The 22,262-nt window shown below is 37.7% G+C and overlaps 4 protein-coding genes and 1 long non-coding RNA gene across 8 annotated transcripts; 3 read left to right on the top strand and 2 right to left on the bottom strand.

The window, feature by feature from the left end:
* Window positions 1-124: 124 nt before the first annotated feature.
* On the top strand, window positions 125-3,777 carry LOC137721295 (protein IQ-DOMAIN 3-like). Of its 2 annotated transcripts, none has more exons than XM_068460401.2 (6): window positions 125-786; window positions 1,344-1,434; window positions 1,530-1,898; window positions 2,214-2,441; window positions 2,582-2,701; window positions 2,837-3,777. In XM_068460401.2, exons 2-6 carry the CDS (start codon window positions 1,360-1,362, stop codon window positions 3,539-3,541), a joined length of 1,497 nt encoding a protein of 498 aa, XP_068316502.2. In that variant the 5' UTR covers window positions 125-786; window positions 1,344-1,359; the 3' UTR covers window positions 3,542-3,777. The 2 variants fall into 2 exon arrangements, with proteins under 2 accessions (XP_068316502.2, XP_068316501.2); XM_068460400.2 differs by having other exon boundaries at window positions 488-786; window positions 1,527-1,898.
* A 1,393-nt stretch (window positions 3,778-5,170) lies between these two features.
* LOC137720954 (mitochondrial import inner membrane translocase subunit TIM14-1) lies at window positions 5,171-7,288 on the top strand (the record flags this gene model as incomplete). The annotated part of the gene is made up of 4 exons (XM_088678446.1): window positions 5,171-5,325; window positions 6,000-6,013; window positions 6,356-6,506; window positions 6,911-7,288. Coding segments are annotated over 4 exons (477 nt in total), but the record flags the coding sequence as incomplete, so codon positions are not given.
* Window positions 7,289-11,722: 4,434 nt separating this feature from the next.
* On the top strand, window positions 11,723-18,136 carry LOC137719660 (uncharacterized). 3 transcript variants are annotated; one of them, XM_068458697.2, is made up of 8 exons: window positions 11,723-12,161; window positions 12,381-13,473; window positions 14,712-15,129; window positions 15,446-15,590; window positions 15,709-15,824; window positions 15,955-16,033; window positions 16,762-16,995; window positions 17,499-18,136. In XM_068458697.2, exons 1-8 carry the CDS (start codon window positions 12,159-12,161, stop codon window positions 17,847-17,849), a joined length of 2,439 nt encoding a protein of 812 aa, XP_068314798.2. In that variant the 5' UTR covers window positions 11,723-12,158; the 3' UTR covers window positions 17,850-18,136. The 3 variants fall into 3 exon arrangements, with proteins under 3 accessions (XP_068314798.2, XP_088551481.1, XP_068314797.2); XM_088695355.1 differs by having other exon boundaries at window positions 12,039-12,161; window positions 12,302-13,473; XM_068458696.2 differs by lacking the exon at window positions 11,723-12,161 and having other exon boundaries at window positions 12,187-13,473.
* A 755-nt stretch (window positions 18,137-18,891) lies between these two features.
* Window positions 18,892-19,248, bottom strand: LOC148699068 (uncharacterized). Its single transcript, XR_015963329.1, has 2 exons — window positions 19,117-19,248; window positions 18,892-19,032 (listed from the first exon to the last, which is right to left on the bottom strand). It is a non-coding gene; the product is annotated as an uncharacterized LOC148699068 (long non-coding RNA).
* A 563-nt stretch (window positions 19,249-19,811) lies between these two features.
* Window positions 19,812-22,261, bottom strand: LOC137719661 (ATP synthase subunit d, mitochondrial). The gene is made up of 5 exons (XM_068458698.2): window positions 21,914-22,261; window positions 21,343-21,424; window positions 20,529-20,593; window positions 20,314-20,400; window positions 19,812-20,226 (listed from the first exon to the last, which is right to left on the bottom strand). Exons 1-5 carry the CDS (start codon window positions 22,082-22,084, stop codon window positions 20,125-20,127), a joined length of 507 nt encoding a protein of 168 aa, XP_068314799.2. The 5' UTR covers window positions 22,085-22,261; the 3' UTR covers window positions 19,812-20,124.
* Between the last annotated feature and the right edge of the window lies 1 nt (window position 22,262).

The raw sequence follows: 22,262 nt of genomic DNA, 5'->3' as shown, positions 1-22,262 counted from the left end.
TCAATAAGTTGAGTGGTAGTTAAGATTTAGAACAATTTATTTATCCACCTCTCATAATCCATATGGTTAAAGCATGTATGAATTGTAATAGTCTAAATACAAAGTTTGTAATCATTTCATAAATACGAGCCCTTATACTTGTACAATCGAAGAAAGTTTTAAACTTGGCATGCAAGTTACACAAATTTTATACCAACTTGCTATTTTTTCTTCACGCTAACCATTTCATCATCTTAAAATTTGTGCTTTGCATGATTTTTGAGTGAAATCACATCGTTTGATTGTAAAACAAGCAACCCTTTTTCTTTTTATCCACGAAATTAACAAATGATCAAAATTTAGTTCAATTCGTGAGGCATGCCTTGTTTGGAGGAAAGCACAGGCGTTGCTGTGGTTCAAGTTGCAGCAGATCGGAACGATGGCTGTATCCCGAAAAAATCCTCAAAAACTGCTAAAGATAAAGACAGCGAATTTGTTGTTGTCTAATGTTGTCTTTTGATTCTTGCTAAAATAGAAACCCCGATCTGTCGGCCCCTCCGAATTCTCCCTTAACCACCTCCTCCGTTCCTTCTGCTCCTCTGCAACTTGTTCTGTTTTTCCGAACGTTGAAGCTTTCCTCACCAAAGATCGGTCCCCCGCCCCTCTCTCTCTCCTCCCCACACACACACACACTCTCTCTCTCCCCCCATTCATAAACTCCTTTGGGTATTTTCTGTTTTTTTCTTTTTTTTCAGGGGAGAGGAAGTTCCCAAAAACTCACAGAAATCTGGGAATTTTCGAGCAGAGGTACTGAAAGTTGTCCTTTTTTTTTGTTTTGGCCTGTGTTTTTCTCATACATTTGTCCTTCTATTTACTTGTGGGCTCTGTCATTTTGTCAGTCACTCTCTCCTCTCTTTCTCTCTCTAAGTTGCTGCAGGTAGGATATTTGATTTGGTTCTATGGATTTTGTGAAAATCTTGCAGTTTTGGAATCTGGGTTTTGGTCCATTTATTGTTTGCATTAATGGACAACCGAAAGTTCGCATCTTTCTCTGTTGGGTTGGCAGTTTTTTTTCTTCTTCTTATTGTCTGTTCTTTACCCTTTGTAATTAGGTTTAGGAAGTTATTAACCGTGTTTACCGGGTGACTAATTAGATCTCTGTGTATTTATGACATAGATTTCCTACCAAAAAGTCAGAATCTTGAAGGTTGAACTTTGACTTTCAAGTTTCAACTTTCCTTGTCCACTGTTCCTTTTGAATTTCTGGGTTATTTGAATTTTATGCATTGAGAAATTTCATGACGTCTCTTGTTTATTGTATTGTATGTATCTGAAATTTCATAAATTTGTTTTTTTTTTTGCAGCATGCTTTGCTAGGAAATGGGGAGGAAAGGGAGTTGGTTTTCTACACTCAAGAAAGCCCTCACCCTTGATCCAAAGGAAAATAAAGATCAGGTTTGCTTAACTGGTTTAATTTGATCTTACATCGTTGTTGTATCGAAAACTAATACGAGTTTCTGATCTGAACAATTGTACTTTCATGCCAGAAGACTCACAAGTCAAAGAAATGGTTTGGGAAGTACAAGAACGAGGATGCGGTATCTTCCTGCGAAGAAACCGCATTGGTTATCCCTGCCCCCGCCCCTGCTCCTGCCCCCGCTAGTACCCCTACCCACCCTCCTCCTCCGACCCCGCCTCCAAAAGAAGATGTCGAGTTAGCTGAGGCTGAGAATGCACAGAACAAACATGCTTACTCTGTGGCACTTGCCACTGCCGTGGCTGCAGAGGCAGCTGTGGCTGCTGTTCAGGCTGCCGCAGAGGTTGTTCGCCTTACAGCTGTGCCCATGCCCCGTTACACCAGAAAGTCGATGCAGGAGGCTGCAGCTATCAAGATTCAGACTGCTTTCCGAGGGCACTTGGTCTGTTTTATTTGGCTACATTGTTCTATAGTCCTATTCGTTTCATTAAGATGTTTGATTTGTGATAAAATGCAAAAGTATGTCAGTTGTTTTCTTCTAGTTCTGTTGAATCAGTTGAACGGTTGGTTGTTCAATTTTAGTGATCACATTTCAAGGCCAACTTCTTATGGATAAGGGGACGCTGACAGCATTTAGAATTATGTTTAATTTAGTAAAGCAGTAAATAACAATCTGTAACAATAGCTTCGATATAACCATTATTCGGCGATGAGCTGTATGCATTAGATGAGGTTGTGCTGCGATTTGTGATTTCAGGCAAGAAGGGCGTTACAAGCTTTGAGGGGGTTGGTGAGGTTGAAATCATTGATAGAGGGCCAATCTGTTAAACGACAAGCAACTACCACATTAAGATGCATGCAGACTGTTGCTCATGTGCAGTCTCAGATTCGTGCAAGGAGGATTAGAATGTCTGAGGAGAATCAGGCACTTCAGCGACAGCTCCAACAGAAACAAGAGAAAGAGCTTGAGACACTCAAAGCTTCTGTAAGTTCCCCTGATATGTTATGCGCACTTGGCATCTTCTGTTCTCTGAGTTCAATCTTCGATTTGCTTCATCCTCTAGTTTTATATTTATTTCAGGCTTTAGTCTTCGTTTTTGTGATATAATAAGCTCGTTGTGACAGATGGGAGAAGATTGGAATGATAGCACAGAATCGAAGGAGCAGGTCGAGGCAAAGCTACAAATGAAACAAGAGGCTGCTATTAGACGAGAAAGGGCATTGGCCTATTCATTCTCTCACCGGGTAGGATTACAGGAAGTCTGTCGTTGGCGATTTTGAAATCCGATTTGAGATTATGCTGTGATGAATCTCATTATTCTTTTTAACATATTGAATCAATCTTCTAACTTAAACTGACCCAATACATCTACTTCACAGAAAATGTGGAAGAACTCTCCGAAATCTGAACACCCGACCTTTATGGACCCCAGCAATCCCCACTGGGGTTGGAGTTGGTTGGAGCGATGGATGGCTGCAAGGCCATGGGAGAGCCGAAGTACAGCAGACTTCAATGACCGGGCCTCCATGAGGAGTGCTGCAAGCCGTGCCTCCATGTCTGTGGGGGAAATCACAAAAGCTTATGCTCTTCGTGATAAGCCTTCTCCTAGGCCCCTTACTGTCCTAAGATCAAACAGACCTTCGAGTCGCCAATCCCCTTCAACTCCTCTCTCCAAAGCACCATCGTCCGCATCAGTAACCAGGAGAAACCCAAGAGGAAATGGTCGGGTTGGAGATGAGGACTCCAGGAGAACGCTAAGCATCCAGTCAGAACGCTTCAACAGGAGGCATAGCATGGCAGGATTTTCCGTCAGAGCTGACGAGAGCCTTGCAAGCTCGCCTTCGGTTCAAAATTACAGGACACCCACGAAACCAACAAAGGCCAGGTCGAGGTTGGCAACCCTAAACTCAAACCAGTCAGAGAAGAACGGAACACCATCAGAGAAAGGATCAGTGACGTCTGTAAAGAAGCAGCTGTCATTCTCTGCTTCCCCGGCTGGACCAAGGAGGCACTCCGGTCCTCTTAGGTATGATTCTAGCTCCATTAAAGGCACTCCAGTGCACGCGATGAAAGGCAGCAGGTAGCTAGTGATCAGTCTAGTGAGAGAGAGAGAGTGTGCATGTAAAATAAAAGCAAGCATGTAACTTAGGTAGATGTTGGTGAGTTGAAGAAGATTGAATAAAAGATTGGCCAGGCTTTTGTTAGAGGGTGGAGGAGGAAGAGAAGAGACAAGAAAAATCGATCGGTTTGTGATTTTCGTGTCTGTTTCAGTTGTCGCCATGATTAATATCAACATCTGTTTTCTTCTTCTTCTCAATAACCTTTGTCTCGTCGTGTTTCGAGATTGTTACATAAAATGTTGTAGCACATGAGGATTGGTTTGGGGGTTGAACGTTAGCTCATGGTAGCAGAAATATTGTTTCCTTAGTTGTCTGCAGATTGCTGCGGTTTTTGATATCTTTTGACTCCTCAGTTGCTTGATTTTTCAGTTGATCAAGTTAATTTGTTTCTTTCTATAGATAGCGTTGATCTTGCCCTTTTCTTTTTGCTACTTCTTTAAGATTCATCAATCCAACCATGAATCTCGTCGGATCGGAGCTTTTACCTCCTCGGGGTTTTTTCTTTCGGAGAAAAGCTTCGGTTGAAAGTTTCGTGTAATAAGACAGGTTTGAGAAAATTCCTAATATGTAAACCCAATTAAATTGTCATATTCTGGTGACAAGGAGAACATTTTGCCCAATCAAAACTTTTTATAACTTAACATGTAGGGCATCGGGTGTGTAGTTTTGAAAACGTACTCCAAAGTCAAGTTTGTTCAAAACGTAATACGGGTTTGGTGATATTCTTTTTTACTTGTAAGCGAGAAGTTTTACGTTTGAATATCGTAGACGGCGAATTTAGTACCAAATTAGGTTGCACATTATGTGACTTAATCAAATTCTCCCCCCCCCCTTTAGTGTAAAATATATTATTGTACTAAAAAAATTATTTCAAAATTGTGTCTGTTATTATAGGAGAGGGATTCTCTCCAAATCCCCTTCTCCTAATCCACCAAATCAGGAGATCCAGACCATTGAAATTTGATCCAATGGCTGAAGTTATTATAACTTTTAAAATGGGCCCCTGTTTGTACCTGTTGGATCAATTTTCAATGGTCCGGATTCCCTGATTTTGGTATATTAGGAGGAAGGGATCTGGAGAGGATCCCTTTTCGTGAAGAGGATTTCCGTTATTATAAGCTTGTTTAAAATTTCTTTGATAAAAGCATTATAATAATATAAAGTTCTATTGACTAGAAACACTTGGAATTTTTTAAATACATGTACAAAAAAGAAAAAAAAGAACTGAATTCTCAGGAAGCTGAGCCTCTAGAGCAAAGAATCCGAGCCTTTGAAATTTAATATAACGGCTACAATTATTATAATTTCTAGAGAGTTCTCATATTTGTAACCATTGAATCAAATTTCAACAGCCCGAATCCTTTCCTCAGCCTGCCAAGCTCAGGAAACGATCCGGTTCCAAAAAAACACACCTAATGTAAACACTTTTCACCAAGAAGTACTTTGTACAAATGCAGTCCAAACGAGCTTACTGGGTGCAACCCCTTAATACTTTGATGAAAATGGGCCTAGACAATCCGAACTTTGTCCCGTGGGCCGTCGTCGTATAAATGGTGGTTACACGTGGCTATATGATAGGTACCCAAAACTTAATTGGACGAATTAGAATTTGGGAACAAGGGATTAGGGATAAAAACATGTTGGGCAGAGAGCACACAGTATCTTCTTCCCCAGCTCACAACCAGCTTCGAGAAGCCTCTGAATGAAAGACAGAATTTGAGCTCAGTCACGATACATTCCACGATATGGTGAGAAAAATCTCGTATTCCCCGCCGCATCCTTTTTTTTTTTTCACTCTCCATTTCTATTCCCAAGTTCAAATTTTAATGTGATTTTGGTACTAGGGTTCGTAAAGTTTTAATTTTTGTTGAAATTTTGAATATTGGTTCTTTGCATTGGATTGGGGTTTGCTTAAAATTTGTGGGTTCGCATTGAATAGATTGGTACAGCAGAATATCTACTAAATTTGACTCGTTTTATTGGCTTCATGCTGCATACACATATATATACATCCATATATACATCTATCTAGATATATATATTTGTATTGGGAGTTTTAGAACAAAAGGATTGTATTGGCCACATGGAGAAAACTGGATAATGTGTTAATCTTAGGAATAAAATGATTAAGGAACTTCTTCAGGTTCGCTAATCAAATTATTTTATCAAATCTTGATGAAATCTCCACATTTTGATTTGATATGCATTCCTTCCAGTTGTCTGGTCATTATTGGATGTTTTCGTCTCCAATTAGCGGCATCCTGATCTGTTAGAAACCTGTGCACATTCCGGTATGTTTAAATTTGGCTTTAAGATGGCAGGACCGTTCTGTCAAATAATTTCATGCCCTGTATGCATTTGATTCGATATATCTGTCTCGCACGCATATATTGTTTCAAACTATTGTTTTTCATATTCACAGGTCAGGACTGTGTGGTTAGTGCCTTCATTTGATTGTCCAAGTGAGATTTTTCCGTCTAGGATTTGGCTCCCTGTGTGTGTGACTGTTAGATGATGGTGCCTTTCTGCATTGAACTATGTAGATGATGTAATGTTATTCCAAAAACTAGTGGGAATGCACCTTTGTCATGACGTTGGGCAAATGGCGCTTGGAATATTGGAGGGGAACTAAATCAGAAGGAGTTTTAGCAGATTAAGAATGCCAATTGAGATTTAGTTCAGAAAGATCGTAGAATTAAAATGACAAATTGCAATTCTGTAGAATTAATGAAATTTTAGATGTACTTCAGGCTACACCATTTTTGGCTGGTCTTGCAGTAGCTGCTACTGCCCTTGCTGGTAGATATGGTATCCAGGCTTGGCATGCGTTCAAGACACGACCACCAAAAGCTAGAATGCGGAAATTTTATGAAGGTGGCTTCCAGCCGACAATGACAAAGAGGGAAGCAGCTCTTATTCTCGGTGTCAGGTAAGCAGATTTTATAATGTCGAATATAGAATCTTTTCCTAGCTTAACCATTGCTGTTTATTTATCCACAGTCAAGGAAACTGAAAGGAATATTCCATCAAATTATAACCAAAACATGTTTTTTGGAGATCAAAATATTAGGTGCTTTTCTGTTTCATCATTTGGCAAGTCTCGATTTCAACCAAACATGAAAACAAGAAAATTGATTATTTTGTCGAATCAATGACCTTGTAATTGACTTGATTCTAGAATACGTGTAGTTATCCGAACCAAGTCAAACCCTAAAAGAATGGAGATAGAAAAGATTGGAGAGTGATGCTTGACACTTTAATGTTGAAGTTGTGGTCGTGTTGTCTTCTCCTATGTTTTTAAGCAAAATTGATTTTCGTTCTTATGGTGGACAGGGAAAGTGCAGCTGCAGACAAGGTCAAGGAAGCACATAGAAAGGTGATGGTTGCGAACCATCCTGATGCAGGCGGCAGTCATTACCTTGCTTCCAAAATCAACGAAGCCAAAGATGTGATGCTCGGGAAGACAAAGGGCAGCGGATCAGCATTTTAACGCATTTGAAAATACCTCGACTTCAAGTAGCGTGCTAATCAGTAAAATAATCCCCCTTCACTAAGTTGTTTTGCTGGAATGTGCGATCTTGAGAAACATAGGAATTCCATTGCACCTGTCTGTGTAGGTTCAAATTTATGTTAAAATTAATTGTATTCAAGTTTGTGATATTGAATGCCATAAAAAGGGGGGAAAAGGAAAGGCCTTTCTCATTCTTTTAACATGCTTTTTGTAGTTGAAATTGCAATTTGAAACAGAAAATGTATTTCCGCACACTATTTTTCTTCTCTTGCACAAAAAGAAATAGGGTTGTGTAGAACAAGAAAATAAGTGTGCGGAAATCTTTGAAATTTTTTGGACAGCCAACATAAAAGTAACAGAAATCACTTCATAACCTAATTAGAATGTGACAAAAACCGAAGCAAGGGCTTCTTTCAAGATGAACAAGAGCCGCTATGATTTCTGCTCGAGTAAGGGTTCGTTTCTTCTTATATGCAAATCACAAACTAATATATATGTATAGGTAACGTATTAAAAATATGTATGAAAAAAAATCTACACAAGCATCGAACTGTGACTGATTTGTAAATTTTAAACAAGAATAGTACAAAAAGTGAATAAAGATAAGAACTTGCATAAAACAATGGGCCATTAGCCACCATTCATTGTCATGCCTTGTGATCAAAGGAGGCAATACCAATGATTTAGAACACACAAAGCAATTGGTTAGAGCATTGCATATAATATATATATCTTGACATCAAATTTAACCCAACACTCATACGATCTAAGATTTTGGTAATTTTTGGTGAATATGATTTTTTAGGGAAAGCTTAAAAGATAAGATGGTTCAGATCGTTGAAATACATTAACGGGTAAATTCCACAAAAAAAATAATGTAAAAAAAATGATGTCATGAATCCAACCGTTTGTATATATAATATACAAAAGATATCGATTGCTAAACAGCTAGAGTTTAGCCAGAGAATCTTGAATTATGATGTTTCAAAGTGGACTAATAATCAAAGTTTAATATATAATGCCAAAACTCCACATGGGGCCTTACAAGTGGTTATTTATGTAAAAACAAATAATGGGGTCATATCTATCTATTTGTTCTGGAGGCCAGTTTTGGTGTCACAGCTTCGACAAAAAGATTAGGACAAAATTGCCTCTTAACCAAAAAAAATTTAAAAGTAGTTCAATATAATATATCAAATAAGGCAGGGGAGATTAGGACAAAATTGCCTCTTAACCAAAAAAATTTAAAAGTAGTTCAATATAATATATCAAATAAGGCAGGGGTAATTTGGTTATCATAAAATATAAAAGTGAGAAGAGAGAAAAAAATAAAAAAATGGAAGGATGAGTGAAAGTTGATGGTGCCCACATGAAGGGAAAAGAAAAATATAATAAAAAATAAGAAAAATCATGAATATTGTGTTTAAAACATCTTAAAACGTGTGTAATGCTGGTTATAAAAAAGGTATTTCACATACGAATAATAATGTGATTAAATAAGTTGTTAAATAAGTTGTTTATTTATTTTTATTTATAACAAACGATATTATCTACACTAAGGGGAAATGGGTGGGCTTAGTCTCACAATGAGCTAGCAATAATGTGATTCAATCAGTTGTTTATTAAATATTATTTTCTTTATAAAAAAAAGTATTTCGCTCGCGGATAATAATGTGATTAAATTAATTGACAAATGATTGTTTTTTTTTAACAAACGATATTATCTATGCTAAGGGGGAGATGGTAGGCTTAGCCTCACAATTGACTAGCAATAATGTGATTCAATCAATTGTTTATTAAATATTATTTTCTTTATTCTTAATGTAAATTCTATATAAATCTATTTTATTATGTAAATTCAGCTGCTTTAATTAGTTTATCAGGGGTTTCTTCTAACATGATCTAAAATTAATCATTTACTTCAAATATTTGACTTTCCTTTTGTCAATTTACGCATATAAATATATTTAAAACGTGTAAGTCGCGTGTAGCACGTCGTGATTCAAAAAATGTCTTCTGCGCGCGCGTGCGTGCATGCTTGAAGGGTAGTTATATATAAAGAGAATGTAAAAGTCAATGGTATTTGGTGTCACCAAGCTTCAACAAAAATGCCCCCAAGACAAAAAACTTCAAAGGCATCCCAAAATAATGCATCAAATAAGGCAGGGGCATTTTCATCATTTTAATAGTAAAAATGTCATTTGCACGCGAATAATAATGTGATTGAATTAACCTTACAATGGGCTAGCAATAATGTGATTCAATTAGTTGTTTATTAAATATTATTCTCTCTATTTTAAACAAGTTCAAAACATCTTAAGAGGCGTGTAATGCCAGTTATAAAAAAGGTCTTTCGCACGCGGATAATAATGTGATTAAATTAGTTGTCAAATGATTGTTTTTTTATTTTATTTTAACAAACGATATTATCTACATTATAGGGAAAATGGTGGGCTTAGCCTCACAATAGGCTAGCAATAATGTGATTCAATCAATTGTTTATTAAATATTGTTTTCTATATTCTTAATGTAAATTCTATAGAAACTGATTTTATTATGTGAGTTCAACTGCTTTAATTGGTTTATAAGAGGTTTCTTCTAGCATGATTTAAGATTATTTATTTACTTCAAATATTTCACTTTCATTTTGACAATTTACGCATATAAATACATTTAAAAAATGTAAGTCATGCGTAGCACGTTGTAATTCAAAAAAATACCTTATGCACTGGCGTGAACGTGTGCATGAAGGCTAGTGTTATATAAAATGGGAATGCTAGATATTCTCCTCTTTGTTCATATACCTTTGTCAAGACTCAAGACTCAAGTTCTGAAAAATTTCAGGGGACTACATTATTGTACCGTCTTGCTAGTAGAGGTGAAATCTATTTATGTTAGTGGACTCTGTTGTTAATAACTTAATAGAAAGGTGATACAATATCATCTACCAAAATATGATATGCTTAGAATTCAGATTCGACATTCTTACTCAATAACATAAAAAAAAAAAATTAAGAATAATACTTAAGTCATGACCAGTATGACCATTTAAATTCCATTGTTCTTACTCAATAACATGGATTAACAAGTATGTGTATATGTCCTCTTGTTTCTAAATCTCAATGACAGTTGCACTTTTTCTTTTTAATTAGAAACGATAATTTGATATTGCATTTATGAAGCAAAACAAATAAAGAGGTATTAATTGCATACAATACTTCAGTGACCAAAAAATTATCTAATGGGTGTAGTCAAACTCGGATTTGACTTTAAAATCATAGTGTAGTCAATTAAAATCCATCCAAATCTAAGTGTATTAAAAAAATTAAGATTTTGGAGGATTTCTATAAGTTGTGGATATTGCGGGATTTGAGAGTCAAAAATATATATAACCAAGACTAAAAAGAATCCAATCTCACCCTCTAGGATTTCAAATCCTTCGACCGCAATCCACCAAAATCCATTCAAATTCTTTAAAAATCCATATGACTTTTGTAGAAGTCTCCAATCCTCTTAAATTCTATCAAATCTATCATTTTTAAAATCCTCTAAAATCTTAGTTTGATTACACCCCATAAACATACCAATGTATATTATTGCTGGTTATAATTGAATTGTCTTTTAAGATTTATAATAAATTTTGTCGAACTTTAAGACCAGCTATTATTTCCACAAAAAACTCATAGTTTCGAATCCAAAATCATAAATTTTTTTTTTGGTTGTTATTTATTACAAATAACGCATTTGGATATAGAAACGGATAAAAAATACGGTTGGTTTTTAGAGGATTTTTAAAAATTGTGAATTAAAAAAAAAAAAAAAAAAAAAACTAATAAGTGGCAAAAACAAAAGAAGCCAGGGAGCTCAATGTACAAGTCCTGCCTTGTCACCCTTTTTCCATACAGCATTCATTATCCGACTGGATGCATGTTTTTCACGAGGAACATTTTTCTTCACAAGTATAACTACGGTGTATGATTATTATACATTTAATTATTTGTTATGTCTTATTTTATTAAATTTTAGTTAATTTTCACATTAAATGGTAAATTTGTAATTTTGACAAAAATTAATGAAGATTAGATAAAATGACATCCGGTAGATGATGGGGTGTATCATGACTATGTACTAAAGTTTTTGCCCACTTATTAGTATGTAAGTATATATGTTTTTTGAACAAATGATATTACTTACAATAAAGGAGAGGGATGAATTTAACCTCATAATGACTAGCAATAATGTGGTTTGAATTCGTCTCTGACGAGAACCGAACCTAAGACCTTTCACTTATAAGTGAAGAGGAATACCATTATACTTTAGTACTAAGTGGTAGTATATAAGCATATAAATTAACGATAAACTATGAGAGTTTATGGAGATGTTCATTTTGGGAAAGTATCCTTAACATTTTTGCTCTACTTATTATAATTGGATGATTTTAAATTTTGAAAATTTGGATCTATTCATTATACGAATTTCAAATGTAAAATCCTTCATCAATGATAGATAGATTGATAAACATTACTGTCACCGACCAGTAAATAAAAATATTCTCTTATCCGTTTAGCAAGATTACTACAGAATAACAATAAATAATGAATAAACAAAAAATATTAAAAAAAATGCAAAAAATTAAAATTAAAATTTGCAAAAAAAAGATAGGCCTGGTCTTTTGCTCCCTCTTGTTCTTCACTTTTGGTTTTGTTTTTGTTCACTTCCTCCTCCTCCTCCTCCTCCTCTATCCGCAACCAATTCCTCTCGCTCCCAAATGAAACGCAGATTCTGTCCAAAACCATCAAAATCTGCAGGCTTTCTCTGAATCGGGCACCCCTTTTCTGTTTTGCGCACGCGCTTACTGTTTCATATGGCTTTCAATCCGTTTCTGCCATGCAAAAGTTGGCTCTCTGCACTCTGAAGGGTTGACGAGAAGCAAAAAGTGGAGGGATTTGAAGCTGATTGGAGAAAAATGGAGCAGCCCATAATGCGCGCATAGGGTTTCCGGCGTTTCGGATTCAACAGTCGGTGCACCGCTTCGTATTCGGATCTCATCCGGTTGGTCCACGGTGCTGTATGGTATAGTTCTTTTACTGTATGATGTTTTATGGAATAGTTTAATCGGTTTTTGCTAAATTTGGAAGAAAGTTTGTGCTTTTTTTGTATGTTTGTGTATGTAACGGTGGTTGTGGTTTGAAGTTTGGTGGTTCTATATATAGGAACTGAGAGAATTTTGAAGTTTTGTAAGTAATGTTGTCTGCGAGTGACCCAATTGAATCGTTTTTCAATTCGATTCAGCTGGTTAAGGAAAGGCTTTCGCCGCTCGAATTGGGCATTCGAAAAGCGGCCAAGGACTTCGAGTGTAGCTGGGCAGGGCATAAGAATAAGGTAAACGCTGCTGAATTTATTACTCAATTCAGTGGTGGTGATAACAATGGTAAAGTTAAGATCTTTGGGGGAAAGAAGAAAGCTGGTGAGTGTGTCGCAGTTGGTGACGAGAGAAAGAAGGGAATGTTGGTTAAGGTTCCGATTAAAGCGTTATTTGGGAAGTTTTCGCCAAATTCGGGGAATGGAAATCGACCTGAGTTGTCGGATAGTGGGTTGAGAGAGAAGGATTGTGACAAAGAGGATGGGTCTTGTGTGAACTGCATGCAGTTTGCCGTCACTTGGTCTGTGTTAGTTAATAGTTTTGTTCAGGCATTTCCAGGTCCGTTCAAATTGGGTAAGAAGCGGCTCCAGAAAATGAGCAACGACGATAAAGTGTGTTCTTGTAAAAAGCCAAAGGTTTCGGGTGACTTGAAACAGAGGGAGTCTAAGGAACAGAGTGTTAAAATGATTCAGAATGAAGCCATGTCACATAAAGATGGAAAACATGTATCACTAGAATGCCTTATTGGTTTTGTTTTTGATCAACTTACCCAGAATCTTCTGAGGTTTGATCAGGGTGTTCAAGAGAGTGATTGTAATATTTGTGACACTTCCAGAGAGCCGCCTTCTTCCTCTCAAAATGATCATTTCAGGGTGATCACTGGTTTGTTTGAAGGTCAAAAAGCAGATGTAAATGGGTTGTGGGGAAACTTGAAGTTTGCTCGAGTTGGAGGAGTGCCATCAGGCGTTGTTGGAGTATCCTCTTCAGTTAATGAAGAGGGTGATGAGGATGTTACTGCAAGTAACCGGGCAGAATCAGCTGGCAATTCACCACAGAAGCTTGCTAGTGATTTACTTAGTATTCCACTATCAAATGTAGAGCGTTTGAGATCCACGTTATCCACCGTTTCATTGGCCGAACTAATTGAACTTGTGCCTCAGCTGGGGAGACCTTCCAAAGACTATCCTGACAAGAAGAAGCTATTCTCCGTCCAAGATTTCTTTAGATACACAGAGTCTGAAGGTACACTGTCTTTGGTAACTTTGGGACTTAATGCTGATTGTGGGAATGAATTTTGTTTTGCCTAGAAATTAATGCTTGTTTTTGTCTTTTTCTGAATTGAATTTGTAATATACAAGCTATACGAAGATGTTAACTTGTTCATTTCCGAATCTGTCCTTATTATCGAAGAAGCCTTTATTTTGTCCACTGACCACTTGCACCCTACTTTTCTCTATGTAACTGATGCATCTGATGCACCGGATCAGCTGAACTTGCCATTGGCTAGGATTTATTGGTAAACAAAAGAAGATATTTCCCTGTTGTATATTACATGCATAAATAATCTCGTAGTCAGGCCGTTTCTTACTGAATCCCGTCTAAGAATTTATTTATTTTCCACTCATAGTAAATAAGCATATATGTGTTTCTGTATTGGTGTTCTGTGAAAAATTTAGCTATAAGATACTTTGACACAGTTTCTTTAGTGAGAAGACGTGTTTTAAAGTTACAAATTGATTGATTCAAGATGTTGCTGGATTTCAAATACGATCTTTAATCACTGTGCCTGTTCTGCAATATGTTTATCAGCGATGTTCCCTTTCTATTAGCTCTAAACACACAAAAAAAAAAAAAAAAAAAAAAAAAAAAAAAAAAATTCCTCTACTGCCTACCATGTTATAATTAGTGGAGGAGACTTGTAAGTTTAAGATAATTTGTCTGAGGATGATCTTGTCAATGCATTGCTAGTCATAAAAGAAAATAAGGTAGTAAGAAACCTGCCTGATACAAATCTAAGAGAAGTCTATTTTCAACTTTGTCAAATTCATATGAGCTTTGCATGGGACAAAATAGATTTTCACATGATACGAGCTCCATAAGTGAAGGCCATCACAACCTGTCCATCCAATAACTTACTTAGGAATAATTGTCAGGGCATCAACTATCATGAAAGTACGTAGAGCATTGATGGATCCAGATATACGGTATGATAATTAAGGATGTGTTAATATTTGTCTGAACTTCTGAGAATGCCAACAAAATGCTTACTCTTTTCAAGTGATACAAAGAGCATAGCGTCCGTAAACTTCCATTGGCACCTTTGAGTGAGAGATAAAGTAATTATCACTCATCTTTACCTAATTGCTATAATTCATGGTAGTGATGAGCTCCTAAATAATTTGTTTGTTTTGCCTCATCGAATACATTCTTTTGCATGTAAATTCTTTAATTAACACATTTTACACCATGAATGTGTCTAGGAAGGAGATTCTTTGAAGAACTGGATAGAGACAGTGATGGGCAAGTCACTCTGGAAGATCTCGAAATTGCAATACGAAAGAGAAAATTGCCACGGAGATATGCTCATGAGTTTATGTGTCGTACTAGAAGTCACATATTTTCAAAATCATTTGGTTGGAAACAGTTTTTATCCTTCATGGAGCAGAAGGAACCAACCATTCTGCGAGCATATACCTCTCTATGCCTGAGCAAGTCTGGAACACTGCAGAAAAGTGAAGTATTGGCCTCACTTAAAAATGCAGGACTTCCAGCTAATGAAGATAATGCTGTTGCTATGATGCGATTTCTCAATGCTGATACAGAAGGATCTATTTCATATGGACATTTTAGGAATTTTATGCTCTTACTCCCTTCTGATCGACTTCAAGATGATCCTCGGTAAGATGTATTTCTCATTCAATTAGTTTCCTTTTTAAGTTCAGCTGATGTCAGACTGGTTTTTCTGTTGAAAACGTTCCATGGTTTGTTCTGCTTTTTCTGGTTCTGAAATGGCAACTGTTCCATTGTTGGTAATTGATACATTTATGTGGAGAATGAACTTTTCAATGAATTAGGAGCAAAGCAGAATTAATTGAAATTCAGAAATAATATCCATGTGTATATATTTAAGAAATTACCAGTTAGCTAGTGCCTAGTGTACACAAGTTAATGGGATACTCCTAGCTGACAGTAACTTCCTTCAAAATACATACAGGAGTATCTGGTTTGAAGCTGCAACCGTTGTTGCTGTTGCACCACCAGTGGAAATACCTGCTGGAAGTGTACTAAGATCTGCATTGGCAGGGGGCCTTGCTTGTGCTCTATCTACTTCTTTAATGCACCCAGTTGATACAATTAAGGCAAATTCTTTGTCCTAGGAACTTGTACTCATGTACTCGGAGTTAAAAATTTCTGTAATTGGTGATGCTTCTCTTTGGTCTTCTATCCTAAAATGCATAATTTCTTTATGTTTGGCAGACTCGAGTACAAGCATCAACATTATCGTTCCCCGAAATTATTTCAAAGCTTCCGCAGATTGGAGTGCGGGGATTATACAGGGGCTCAATTCCTGCAATTCTTGGACAGTTTTCAAGGTTTTTTTTTTTTTTTTTTTTTTTTTTTGCCCCCTTCCCAACCATAACAGTATCATGAAGAATCAGCTATTTTAGCTAAACTTTGTGTAATTCTCCACTTTCTGGCTGATTTTTTATTGTCACATTACAGTCATGGCCTGCGAACTGGGATTTTTGAGGCAAGTAAACTTGTGTTGATAAATGTTTCTCCTACGCTCCCAGATATACAGGTAATGATTGTTATTCTAATCTTATGTTTTTTTTTTTTTTTTTTTTTTTTTAACCTCTCTCCCTTTGGGTACTAGCATCATACTTCCATCATGCCTCTGAAAAGACATTAATATCTATTTAAACGAATGCAAGTTCATTTTGTCTGTTCATTTTTTCTATTCGTACTAATGATATCAAATTATAGTTTATTTGTACATCTCCACAATTCTCAAGAAGGCTTCATCTACTTAATATTATTGCTTTTCCATCTTAAGTAAGAACGGCTTCTTAAAAAAGTAATTAACTATCCTACTTTGTAGTCTGAGAAAAGTTAAGTATTATGTCTTTTTACATTTTTTCTTCTTTGTATGGATACAACTATATCAGATAGTATGATGTTTGCTACCCAAAGTAAAAAAATGTAATAAGTATGGCTCTGTTAGAGCAGCTTCAACCGGTAGTTTCCCCATCCTTATCCAAACCTTAGTACCCTTTGAAAATGGTTCTCATGCTGCTGCTGGCTTGCTCCCCCCCCACCTCCCTCTTCATTCCCCCTTACGGGCATATGCTATGCAGCCTATGCCCAACCAAAACAATTGAATTTGAAGTGTGTTGTAGACTGTAGTTGAAAGAAGGGAAATATGAATTTGAGGTGGGTGGTAGTGGGTCTGTCTCTGTCATGAGCGACTCTTTTTCTGTTAATGCTGTTTTGAAACTTGATAAAATCTCTTTTCCGGCATCTCAACAGGTTCAATCTCTAGCATCATTCTGTAGCACATTTTTGGGAACAGCAGTGCGAATTCCTTGTGAGGTGTTAAAGCAGCGGTGTCAGGCTGGCCTTTTTGACAATGTCGGGGAGGCTCTTGTGGGCACTTGGAACCAAGATGGTCTTAAGGGTTTCTTTCGTGGGACTGGTGCCACTCTTTGCCGTGAAGTTCCATTTTATGTCGCTGGCATGGGGCTGTATGCTGAATCGAAAAAGGTACAGTATTTTCATAAGCAACCTTCCTTTCTAGCCACAAAATGTATCTCGCTCTCATACTCTAAGATCAGGGTTGTTTAACCTTGCCATGAAGCCTGCTACTCAAATTGCCTAAGTCGCATCCCTAATATACGAATAAAAAAGTTTCAAAATTCATTTTGGGAGAAGGCAAAGTTTGGCTATAATATGCTCATCTTTTTTTTCAACTACCTAGTATAACTGGAAAAGGAAGATTGTGAAATGTAATGTGACTTGACAGTGACACAACTGATGCCCAAATATGAGTTACCATGGCATTTTGTGGCGACGACGATAGCTAACAGCTGTGCATTGATGCCATGAGTTCCGGGTTTTTGTCTTCTAAAGTGTTGTTCCACTGCGAAATCGTGTTCTTCATATCAACAAGAAATTCTTTATTTTAATAAGCTCACTTTGTTTTGAGTGTAAATAATGTAATATATTGCTGGATTTGTTTTCATTAGTTGACCGTTTTGCTGTTTCAGGCTGCCCAGCAATTTTTGGGCCGGGATCTGGAACCTTGGGAAACAATTGCAGTTGGGGCTTTATCTGGCGGGTTAGCAGCCGTTGTCACCACTCCCTTTGATGTGATGAAAACAAGAATGATGACTGCTCCACAGGGTCGACCTGTATCAATGTCAATAGTGGCCGTCTCTATACTACGCCACGAGGGACCGCTTGGCTTATTCAAAGGAGCGCTACCAAGGTTCTTTTGGATTGCTCCGTTGGGTGCCATGAACTTTGCTGGCTATGAGCTTGCTAGGAAGGCGATGGACAAAAACGAGGAGATAAACAGCGAGCAGCTCCAACAAAAGAAGGTGGTCGGTAGCGGATAAGCGCTTTTTTCTTTGAAGTAATGAGATTACTATCAACCGATTCATCTCCCAGTTATTTGAAATTAAAGCAATTATATGCTGCCGGAAAATTTTGACTTTCTTTCCGAATTTAGTAGCAGCATTTGCTTGAAATTTCCATCAGTCGACATACCTACCTTGTCATTTTTGGGGTCAGAAATTGTAATTCCTCTGGTTGTCTTTTGAACTTTTCTGGTCTTCCGGCGATGACCGTGAAAGTACCGATGACGTTATTCTGTACTTAATGGATTATTCACAGTTTTGTACAATCTCTACAGTTAGTACCTTCCTTCTCTCTTTGATTTTACATTTAACCAGAATGTCTAATATGTACATGCCGTCTTCCATAAATGATGGTTTTCTTTTATTGCTCTATCTGTTTCTTTTTGTGCGGACGAGCAAGGTCGAAAATTCAAAATTACATCAATGTATGACGTACATTGCTGTGGATATGCACTGCATACAATGCAACGCATGCTACACATTTGTATGCCCGGGAGTAAACTCCGGTCTAAGGGGAATGTATACTATACATTGATGCGTGGCCTAGGCGACAATGCAGAGGATTATTAACGTCAAATGTAACAGTAAGGATGAACTAGTTCGTTTTCAATGTTAAAAGCTGGAGGGGTGCCTTCGGAAGGGTGGTGCATGCCTGTCGCAGCTCATGGCTTAAGGGTGTTGGGTTAAATTCCGCGTTTAGTTGCCACCTTTGAGTTTGGAACCCTGAGTAGACTGTTGGGTTCCCCAAGTTTGAATCTCCTCTCGAGAGAAGCAGTACGGCTGAACCTATATTGTCACGTCTTCACGCGATTATAGGCACGGAGAGAGCTTGAAGGTTTCAGGCATAACATTGAACCAGAATCAGGCTCTACAAGAGCCTCCCCTCACAAATCCGATGGAATCCAAAGAAATCGACGAAAACTATAGGCCTAATCGGATAAATGGTTCTTGTGACAAGGTGATTGGAAGATAGCCCTTGTGGTAAAAAAAATTAGGATTTAAATCCTCGTGGTGTAATCCATAAGCAAATTTTCCGTTAAATGTCCATTAAATGCAAGGATAAAAATGTATTTTAACATGTGTACACCTTCTTCTTCCTCGTCTCTCTGCTCTGTTTGTAATTTGCATTTTCAGTCTTCCATTTCGGATGCTGTACAATATCCTGCAAACCCACAACCATCAACACAAAACCCACTTCAGAATTTCAATCAAAACCCATAATTTAAAACAAAATCAACTAAAGTACCATTTTGTAAGTGGGTCTGAAGAGCCTTTCAATAAAAGCAACCACAAACAAGTCAAAGAGCCATGGAGTCATGCCTAGGGCGGCCTAGAAATACGACAGGACGCCCAAAACCAGAACAGCACCGGAGGCCGTGAGCGTCAAGTCATCGGATTTGGGGTCTAGTGCTTCTATATATGACGTCGCCGCACTTCATCACCGTGCATAGTAGCCCCAATCCCACACCCATAACCATGTCGTGGACGGTGTGGATCAACTCGCCGTCGCCGGATGCGAACACCAGCAGCGTTTTGGAGTTTGAAATTGTGATTCTTGATGAACTAGGTAGCTGGGATTTGACTCAGGGTTTGATTTTGAGATTTCTACTGAGAAATGGGTAGATGGGCTTTGATTGGTGAGGACGGAGCTTGGCCACTCCGATGAAGGGATCCATGTGCTGGTCCAATTGAAGAAATCCATGTGCTTGCTGATATGCAATATGCAAAATACAGCATCCCGAAATGGAAGAAAGTGAAATTACAGAGAGAGGGAAGAGGAAGGTGTACGGGTCAAATTACATTTTTATCCTGTATTTAACAAAAAATTACTTTTGGACTAAATTTACTAGCAGAGTATCACCACGAGGGTTTAAATCCTAATTTTTTAACCACATGGATTATCTTTCAATTACCTTATTACCACGAGGACCATTTATCCGATTAGGCCAAAACTATATTCGACTCATTTGTAATTGGAGAAACATTGAATACATAACACAACTCTGGATACAACAGAAGCATTCCACAATCCGGATACGGCCGTTATGTAAATGTAACGAGACGGATTTGCCTACTGGGGAACAAGCCCCTTTGAAGGGGTGCTGTTGAAGCTCAAATTCGTCAAACTGAAAGGAACCAGATTACAAAGAAGCTCAATTTGGTTATCCTTATTATTAAACAAAAAAGGCGGGGGGGGTAAACATGACGCGACGCGTTCCAGAAATATTGCCAAACATTGAAACCTTGGATGTCATCAATAGCCCCAGTAGTCATTTCGGATTTCATCGTCGAATTTCTTCTTCAGCTCTGGATGCTTCTCAAAGTACTCATCTGCAGTCATGGTGCTTATCTTTTTCTGTTGACAGGAAAAAAAAAAAAATGCAGTGAGAAATCATACATTCTACAAGCACGAGGTTAGCACAGGACTATTTCTATCCAATACCTTCAACTCTTGCACTTCAACTATCTCCTTCTCCAAACGCTCAGACTCCATCAAAGACTTTTCCTCTGCTTCTTTTAGTTCCACCAACTGTACCCCACAACAAAATATAAAGCACCCATAAAGTTAAAAATGAAGGATAGATGAAGAGAGTTAGACAGAGACAACAAGAGAGAGAGAGAGAGAGAGAGAGAGAGAGAGAGAGAGAGAGAGCTAACCAATTGATCAAATTTAGGCCTGTACTGAGGAGTGACTGTGTCTACGTACTTGGGGATTTCAACGCCTGCAACAATTTCGTTGTTTTGTTTTTAGAGAAAGAAAAGATACACAAGACATGATAAAGTAAGAAAACTTAACAAGGCTCTCTCTCTCTCTCTCTCTCTAGAACACGCATCCATCAGATGACCAATTGTTTTTCTAAAATTGCTAGGAGAAAAACACAACCAAGAGTCCAAAACGCAGTTAATTGCAATGTTACATCACTAGCTAAAAGTTACTTTCCCATAAGACTTCTATAAATCAAGATGAGATCTTCAGTTCTGTACAGGTCATTAAACTCAATGACTTGCTTTTATTAGTCAAAATAGCTTAACTAAGACTCTTTTAGGAGGTGGGTGGATACAACACACCATTCTTATCAACTCAGTTAACTACAAAAGTTTGATAAGGCTCGTCTCATCAAGGAAGGGTTTCTGATCTATTGTTAACCAAGCATAAACATTAAGGAAGTTCGTAGCAAGTAAAGTGTCAGAGAACAAAAAAACTTAATTTCAACAATAGCAATAAAGCATCCTATTATTAGGCGCAAGTATTTCACAAAAGACTGCAAGACAACCACATCGTTATCAGATACCAAAGCCCAAGTTTTCAGCTCAAAGCAGAATACTCGCATGATACAAGACGAAAAACTCCCACAACAACAGACCTACGTAATCAGTATATAAGTGCAACCGCAAGTAGTGTAATACATGACAGATTCATGGACGCATTATACTAGTGGGATGCATTCATTAATCAAGTCAGAAAACATACTGTCATAAGCCTCTTTGTACATATCCACCAAGCGAGACCCGATTCCTTTCCTGTAGTACTCCCAGTCTATGGGTTCAGGCTCCTGCATACAAATGAAAATTGGTAATCAGAAAATTGAATGAAAATCATTACAGTAATGTCAACAAGTGAAATTAATGCAACCATAGATGCAATAGAAATCTTCAAAATAACACAATTGTGTAAAAATCCATACATAACTTCCATTTCGCTGCAATTTCCCATATAACTAGGTGTTATACACAAAATTTCCAATCCAAATTACCCGAGGCCATCGATTCAAATCAAATTTAACAGCTTAAAAGGCTTACACCAATAATCCAAATCAGTACTCAGCGTAAAAGTAATGAAATTTGACAAAACCGAACCGACCCATTTTACAAATCAACCAAATAACACAGGGAAAACAAACAAAAATCCCTAATTTAACGAAGTACAATCCAGATGAATAGACTTAGAAATGAAGCAAAACAAAAAAAAAAAAAAAAAAACAGCTAGAAATCGCAGAGATCTAAAAAAAATGTAAGCGATTGAGAGATGGGTTCGTAGGGACCTGGCTGAACTTGGTCTGGAGGGTAGTGTTGACCTCGTCGAAGGCGCGACGAAGAGAGGCGAACTCTTTGCGAGCCTCATCGGAGACGAGGAGCTTGGCCATGCCCTCCCAGTCGATGTTCCTCGAGGCCTTGAAAGCCACATCGGCCACTTTCTTCCCGGCGCCGCTCATTTTCTCTCTCGCTTTCTCGCTGGCCAAACAAATGCGGAATCAGACGATCAGATGCCCCTCTTGTTGCTGCTGCTGCTGCTGCTTCGGCCGAAGGGAAACGCGCTACTGTCTATAGTGCTGGACCGCTCGTGGCTTTTGGGGTTGGAGTTACAGGTCATGGGCTTTGCTTCTTGTTATT

The sequence above is a fragment of the Pyrus communis genome, chromosome 1 (genome assembly GCF_041283825.1).
Source record: "Pyrus communis isolate YQ-2024b chromosome 1, ASM4128382v1, whole genome shotgun sequence".
Lineage (NCBI taxonomy): Eukaryota > Viridiplantae > Streptophyta > Magnoliopsida > Rosales > Rosaceae > Pyrus > Pyrus communis.
This window is presented reverse-complemented; position numbering and strand designations above follow the sequence as displayed.